The sequence below is a fragment of the Nanorana parkeri genome, unplaced genomic scaffold (assembly GCF_000935625.1).
Source record: "Nanorana parkeri isolate BGI_ZX_2015 unplaced genomic scaffold, ASM93562v1 scaffold376, whole genome shotgun sequence".
NCBI classification, from domain to species: domain Eukaryota; kingdom Metazoa; phylum Chordata; class Amphibia; order Anura; family Dicroglossidae; genus Nanorana; species Nanorana parkeri.
Window position 1 is genome coordinate 678,871 of NW_017306644.1, and position 8,043 is coordinate 686,913.

At 41.4% G+C, this 8,043-nt stretch overlaps 1 protein-coding gene across 1 annotated transcript in view; it reads right to left on the reverse strand.

The window, feature by feature from the left end:
* Window positions 1–7,818, reverse strand: part of CASZ1 (castor zinc finger 1) — a 51,899-nt gene extending 44,081 nt beyond the window's left edge. The window contains exon 1 of the mRNA XM_018559032.1: window positions 7,638–7,818. Coding sequence (XP_018414534.1) covers window positions 7,638–7,686 — 49 coding nt within the window. The 5' untranslated portion in view covers window positions 7,687–7,818. The remainder of the gene's footprint in view (window positions 1–7,637) is intronic.
* Between the last annotated feature and the right edge of the window lie 225 nt (window positions 7,819–8,043).

The window sequence follows — 8,043 nt, forward strand, 5'->3', positions numbered from 1 at the left end:
ATATATCTCTTACGCCAGAACTCAGGTTGATGATATATATACACTTTCATAACTTTGTATCTGTTTCTTTTAAAGACTGCTGATGGCTTTTCTTACTCCCATTCTAAGGCAAATGCAAATCTGTGCCCTATACCCTACAAATGTCCTCTCCGCAGTGCCCCCATCTCCACACAAACCACAGTTGTCCTAACATTTCTCACTTTGCAGAACAACTGTTGCCGTTCTCTATACAAGAGACCAACCAACTGTTTTAAAAAGTGCTACTCCCCTCACCCCAACAAAGCTGCACAATGCCAAAACAAGTGCTCGTCTGCCGAAATATGTTATTAACAAAAAGCTCTCTCAAAGCCAAAAGGACGAGCTATGACACCTGTTCATGAGGAGACAACTGGCAGACTGTCCTCCTAGCAGGACACATACACTGCACTGGAGGAGAGGGGTATTTAGAAGGCTTTAACCCTTTTCTCCATCTTCAGCCTAGAACTTCAGAATTCAATTTTGACTACAAAAATGTTTTTAAAGTGCAATTTGTTAAATGATTGCCAATATAAAAGCAGTGGTAAGAAGCCAGTCCTTGGGAAGCCATCTTTATCCTCTCTGCAGGAGTGGTCGGCATGCTCTGCTCGTTCTCTGTACCATATTCCCCGTGTTAATTTAAAATTTGCAACCACTGCATTCTCATGGTCATAACCTCCCTGCTATCTGCTCTTTGATCTGTAGCAATAATATAAGCACATAATACATCTTTCTGTCTCTGAGGCTGTACTCGGGTCTTCTATTGTTGGCAGATTTGGTGCTGGAGAACGACAACCCACGTATATGGAAATGTCATCTGTAGGGGTTATGGATTGAAAAGGTCTCACGTTTTATAGATTAGGTGTTGCCGCCATTCCTGTACCGTTACATTCTAGTTGCAATGCAGGGAGAATACATTTCATTTCAGCAGAACTAGTAAGTGGGACATAAGTCTAAAATGTTCCCATCAGAGACTAACTGCACAGGGGGTCTTACTCCCCTTTAAACTCCATTTCAAACTTGTTCCTAGTCATCCCCATCTTGATTTGGGCAGACAAGCCTTCAAAGGGACAGTCTACAATTTGGGACACAGAGGGGTCATTTTTGACATGGTTGCCCATTACTGCACCACCCAATTACCCATCATGTTGATAAAGGCCTTATGTTTCTGTACAGAACAGTTCAATCAGGAAAGATAATCATCTCTGATACTTTTCAGTTTGATCACTGATCCCCGAATTTCTGATCAACTGGCCTCCTGACATTTATAGCAGCCACCGGTCAAGTTACACTGTGTCTGCAGAGTGCTATCTCTGAGGATATGACAGGATGTGTGGGCCTGGTCCAACCAGACCTATAAGAAGCTGCTGAAATGTTTACACTGTTGCCTCTTCCCTTATCACAGCCTTTAATATGTGAAATGAGATCAATAGATTGGTGACATGAAGGACACAGGACGTTTACTACTACGGTAGCAGAGCATTAGATCAGAATTGTCGGCGAATCGAAGAATATACGTTTTTGACCCACTTGAGAAAGTTTGCTGTTCAGAGAAAGGCCGTGGGATCCCTTATGAAGTTTGATTTGATCGTCGCACGCCTCTCCTACGCCCCTTCAAGCCCAAAATGGCCTTAATTTTTTTATTACCTGTTTGACTCTATTGCCTTATTGCTTGTTCCTTGTTAATGGGCTCATAACCATGGAAACCAAGCGAATACACAGCCATTAGAGAATGGAATGATTAAACAGGATGCCCTTGCAAAACAAATTTATTTCTAAGCAGAAGTATGTAGAGTTCCGACATGAAGAAAGCTCAGGATACCCAAGAGTGCGGCCCCCGGCCCCTGTGGACAATAAAGTAACATCGTCTCCATTGATGGAGAGGATTAGTACGTAACACTCTGCATTGCTCCTCTACCCTCCTGAGCCCCATTACACCTCCTACACATATACATATTATAATAACGCTCTTCTACCTGGAGCTTCACATCATGTCCATCACACATGGACACACATTAATAAGTCTGCAGAGATGGTGCATCATTTATATAATATTCACATAATAACCACGCGTGTTTATTATGAATAAAGCAGAGATTTTTAGTTCATGCTTTGTAAAAATATATATATATATTTTTTTTTGTAAACATTTAAGTTATTGTAAGAGTATTTATTTGTGAAGGAGGACTGCGAATGGTCAGAGAGTTCTCGGAGAGGAAAGGTAGAGAAAGAAATCTATTAAAAGGAGGTCTGAAGTAAAGTTCCTGACATGTCGGCGGCTCCTTTCTATTCTGTGTGGGACTCTAGTTTAGGGTTTAGCACACAATTTTCCTGGTGACCAGCAGCTAGTTACTGAGCCTGCTCTGCCTTTATGATCTAACAAGCATCCTGCTCACTTAGCTCAGCTAACAGGTGTCCCCCGGCTACTCAGAACTGATCAAGTGTCACACTTTTTTTTTAATGCAAGTCACAGGAAAAAGTCAGCCTGTCCCCCTCCCTCCGCATGGACAGCTGGTTCCCTGCAGTAATTATTACATGAAATGGCTGCCTTCCCCTCTAAAGTACAAATACTGCTATGACCCCTACCAGCCTCTTTACTGCCTCATTTCTTTTGTCAAAAGAATACTTGAATGCCGAGTATGAAATGTTATTAAAAAACAAAGTTTCTGTATAATTTTCCAGCCCGGGCCAGGTGCCGGTGTCACACATTTTCAATCAGTGTCTTACGGTTCTGTCCGCAGCAGTTGGGCCAAATAAAGTTCTATCATGTTACATTTATTTACTTTATTAATACTAATTGACCGTTTTGAATGAAAACAAAAGAAAATATATTTTTTTCTTTCATTCTATTTTATTACCAATATTTAATATAATTTAAAGACCAAGTTTTTTTTTTTTTTTTAACTTTGTTTATGTCTAATTGTGGCTTCCCTGCTCAGGTTAGCTGATGAATCTTCTACACGTGTAAGTAAAGTTCTTTTAGTACCTTCTGCACATATGCGTGCAATTTAGTTATTATCCTAAATATTTGTTAACTTGCACAAAAAAAAAAAAAATTCAATGACAAAAATGCAGTATTGTAAGCAGAATATGTGAAATACCAGCCCCAGGATAATTCAGAATATTTAAACCCTGTGTCATCTGTGCTGCCCTCTGAAACAGCATTTCCCTTTATTATTCACTTGTTCAGGTTTATAAACTGCCGTTTACAGTAAAACCCAACCGTTCCTAGGGGGCGCCATATTTTCCTGTATACAATCTAAGTTTGTTTGTGCCAACACTCCTGCAATTACTTTTCCTTGCCAAATCTTCATTTTCTACTTCCTAAAAGCTTTCAAATGAAGAGCTCCTGGCAGAAGGAAAGTACAAATTATGATGAAAATGTTTTATGAGGACTGGACTTGTCCTATACCACCAAAAAAAGTGTGTGAAAGACACCCAATGACTTACAAGTCATCAGAGGGGGGTCAGTGCCTGCTCGTACAGGACACTACGGAGACAACATCTGTATCCCCTGGCTCAGGACCCTGTGCGGCCTGATGCTGGACAAGAAGTAAATGTGTATTTCTGCATAAAGAGCATGCATGTCAGTACTAACCCATCACAAATCATTATTTCTAAATGTGTAAAAAAAAAAAAGTTCCAAGCAATCCAGATTTTGTATGCGGCCGGATATAGTAAAAGATCATCAATCCAACGTATCAAGATGAGGCTATATTCACACCGTCCTCCTGTAATTAGTTAAAATGACCCGGGAAGTAACTTTATGCTTCCCAGTTCTATGTGTTTATCAGCATTTAGCTACATTCAGAGTATCTAATCTACCCCTGGATGGAGAATTCTATTGTTTGTAGACACAGGTGAAATATACCATTTACAATCATGATATGCGTTTGTGTGTTTACAAATCTTCTATATTCACATGTATGTCATTGCCAGTGTGAATGAGGCCTTAGACTGGGCTGGATGTATTGAATGTCTGTGATCTCTGCAGGTTCCTCCTACATGACTAATATCAAGGAAATGATTGTCTGATATGGACTTCCCCCTGGAGTAAGGGCAGCATTGTAGGGGGTGTTCAGATCATAAACATGTCCACTCCCCACAAACACGTTTATGTCCCAATCATACAACAGTCAGACCTTCTGAGCAGCAGCTCAAGCCTGCAGGTAGCCTAACTTCATGTCCTAATCTGTGACCCTAATCATCCATTTACATAAAGCAATAATACATGCATACAGGTCTCATTTGTGGTTTGACGCAAGGAATACACAAGCACATTTTTTTTCTTCTCTCTCGGGTGTGGTGTATAGAAAACTGTTAGTAAAGTGTAAACAATGCATGTACCTAAGGCAACCTAAAATCTCTGCACGACAACGTGATGCACATTTTCTCTCTCCCACCTGTAACAGAGCCACCATCCCGCCAGTGTGTTGTATGTCGTTTATTCCAGCCTCAGGCCCTGACAACCTGTAAACACCAGGCTGACCTTAAACTGACACTTGTCTGGATACATTATAATCAAGTTTTCCATCACAACTTCACAACCACCTCTGTGTCTCAAGACAGCAAACCTTTAAACATTGTAGGGAAAATGACCAGACTGCAGTAATCTATAGCAACAAGTAACGTGAAGAGATGCTATTGGACTAAACAGGTCTATCATCTCTCCCATTTGATAACACTGGGCACTATGTAGGGCTGTTTATATCAATTACAACTTTCACTGTTTGACCTGAGAAGGATGCATGTAATTGGTTCCTACGGGCAATACAGTCACTTTTCTTTGTTTCTATATATTGCAATGTATTAGTTTAGTACTTTCTAACCTATACCTTACCACTGCTCACCTTTATGTCTACCCCCTGCACTCCCCCGCATTCAGCATGGCATCAGACACTTCAGTAATGACAAAGCATATTGTGCCACATCACGTTAGATGTTGTAACACGTTACGCAAATTTGCTAGATTTCGGACACTGCACAGAAATATACATTATACATATCAAGCATTGTCAAACTTGATACATATAAAACTTGCCACATTCCTACACCCTGATAATAGAAACATTAACATTCACCACAGAGTAATAAAAATAATATGACATAGAGCACAAATACCAGAATGATGTATAATTTGTCCTTACCAAAGCTCTGACAATGTAAAAGGCAGTGTAACATTTTTTTTTTTTTTAATCAGTTTCTCTTGTTGCACACTAGTTACTACACACGGGGCTGATCTCTCCCTGAAATAAGTGCAAGTGAATGTTTCTTTTCCTCTGTTTGTTACAGTTGAAGAGGAGGCTTTTGAGGTCTCAATCACTATAGAATCAGAGAGAGGCAGGGGGGTATGCTAATGTGCCAACGGTCTGAGACAAATAGAAAATGTTTACACACCAAGGCAGCACTCAGTGGTGATCCTGCTATATAGATGGATCCAGAGAACGGTGTGCTACCCACATTAACCCAATCCTGCCGGCTACATCCTCCAACTATATTGTGATTAAAACCCTGAAACAGGAAAACTGGTTCTTGCGGAATGAACAATATTTTGCAGTACACATTTCGTTGCTCTGTATCTTACTTTTCTATACATTATGCAGCTAGATTGGAGCAATCCACATCGGGTTGTCATGTCCAACCACAATGGTGTGAAGATCGGTGTGATGTCATAAGACATTACAGATTGCTCCTGACTCCTCCCAGCCTCGGGGGAAATTAGACTAAAAGAGGCTAATGCAAAACAGTCTCTATTTTTTTTCTTTTACATGACAATGTTAGCAAAATTTATTTTCAAACTCTTCTAATCTTTGGTACACAAGCATTTAATTTGCATAACCCAGCCCTCTCGTAAAGCACAAGGAAAAAAAAACCTCAGCACTCGTTTAATTAAAAAATGTAAATTTGCTGTCATCTTGGGGCCTGGTGAGTTAGGGACGACGGTAGCATCTTTTACTGCTGACTGATGCACGGAATATGTGTTCAGTAAAGTAAAATGAGGAGAGAAGGGCCAGGCGTGGACTCAGGTCAAGGATGCCACAAACGTCATTCAAGCCACAGTGTGTACTGAACGCCCCAGACTCAGGATTATCATACAATTAAGTCATTATATATTATAACAGAGTCATTAGTTATATATATTATATATATATAGTGTGACCTTCAACATTTCTAGTAACTTTAACATGAATATTTACAAACAGAGAGCTTCCAAAACAGAAAAGAAAGTCCTTTAAAAGTTTGTAAACAATGTATACAATCCCGAACGATGAAGACAAAGTCACGGAGAAGAGAAGTATTCCGGCCCCAACTTGTTGCACTCGGTACACACCTGATTGGTAGCTGGGAATTGAGCAGTTAGAGAAAGTGTCCAATCATGAAGGGAGCAGAGTGATAAATGGAAAAGATAATTTTTAGGTTATTTTGTGCTAGGTGTGACTTAGGAATGATATAGTAAGGGGAGTACAATGTATATAAAAAAAAGGAGTTGTGTACAGCAAGACGGGTCTGTGTAACAAGCAGCAGAGACTCTTTCATCCCCGTTTTTGTCTTAATGTTGAAACAGAACGATCTCCAGGGTGTGATCACAGTCACCACGGAAACCCCTCAGCCATGTGCTGCAACCGTTTCTAGACAATGCCTGCAAGGTTCAACTGCCACTGACTGCCCCGTCTGCTGATCCCTGCCATCTACAGACCTGCCGCACACCTGGACCACCTAGTAAACATACCGAGAGAGAGAGAAGACTAAATGAGAAACCAAAAGGCGTCCCTCCCAAAATATCATTAAACTGTAATGACCACCTCCTCATCACAGACACTACCTTGTCCCAAATTAATGACATTCCTTTTGGGTTAGACAGACATTTGCACATGAAACCTGAAGTACCAGAACGTGTGATGAAAGGAACATTATCTCGCCTATCCTCCTCTCCTTCTTCCCGGGGAGAGGTGCACCATGGAGCCCCCCGGCAGCTGCCATCTACACCCCTGCCATTTGTTACCACAACTGCTCTGAAGCAAAGTTACACACGCTGACAATAAAAAGTATGAACCTGTTCACAACACGCAGAAGTGGGACAAAGCTGTGAAATTCAGGAAGATTGAGCCATAACTCGGCATCTCACCTCGGCAGAATGGGATGAACAACAGAGAGCAGAGTTTCAGTTTACGCAAACACAACAAAAACGTACAAAAAAAAACCCCCCAAGACATTCATCTGGCCGCCTGCGATCACCTCCTGTGAACTATTGTAATCTTTAAACAAACACAACCAGAGCTCTACTGTAATCACCGGAGTAGCTGAGACTGGATCGTACAGACCCCGGACTGTCAACTTCACATTGACTCTCCATAATGCCAACACTTCTGTGACTGGCATGAAAGTTTGGTGAGTGAGCAGCAGTGCCCGTCTATTACAGAGGCGAAGGCTGCCTCTGAGCTCATTACTATATAAAGCTAAACAGAAACTGTCGGCAAACAATAGCTCGAGTCAGATTGAAACGACACCAGCGAGTCAGGAAGAAACACAATATGAACAGACAGAGAAAAGAGGCTTTATTCAAAACTTCACGCACACACACTTCAGGATAAAGAGAGATTGGCAAGTGCCGGGGTACTCACCATAGTCAGAGAATCCAAAGCTGAATTCACTTAAATAATCAACTTTCATAATACTTAATTAAAATCTTAATTGAGGCAGATTTGCTTTCCCGGATCACAAGTTGTTTGACTGATGTCACTGTGCGTGTCTGTGGGAGCTCTGTCAGCGGAGCAGGCGGGCAAACTAGGATTGGCACAGCAGAGATGGCAACGCCTCCTCCTGGCCTTACCAACTGGCTACAGGGCAGGTGAAAGATCAGAGAGTGTCCCAGCCCCTCTCCCTGTGTGTGTATGCTTCTCTCTGAACAGCGCTGCCTCAGAGGTAGATGAGGAGTGAATGAGCTCCCAGGATAGAGTTTGCAAGCAGAGAAAAAAAAAAAAAAAAGCCTCCACACACCCCAACACACAAAGAAAACCCCACACACAA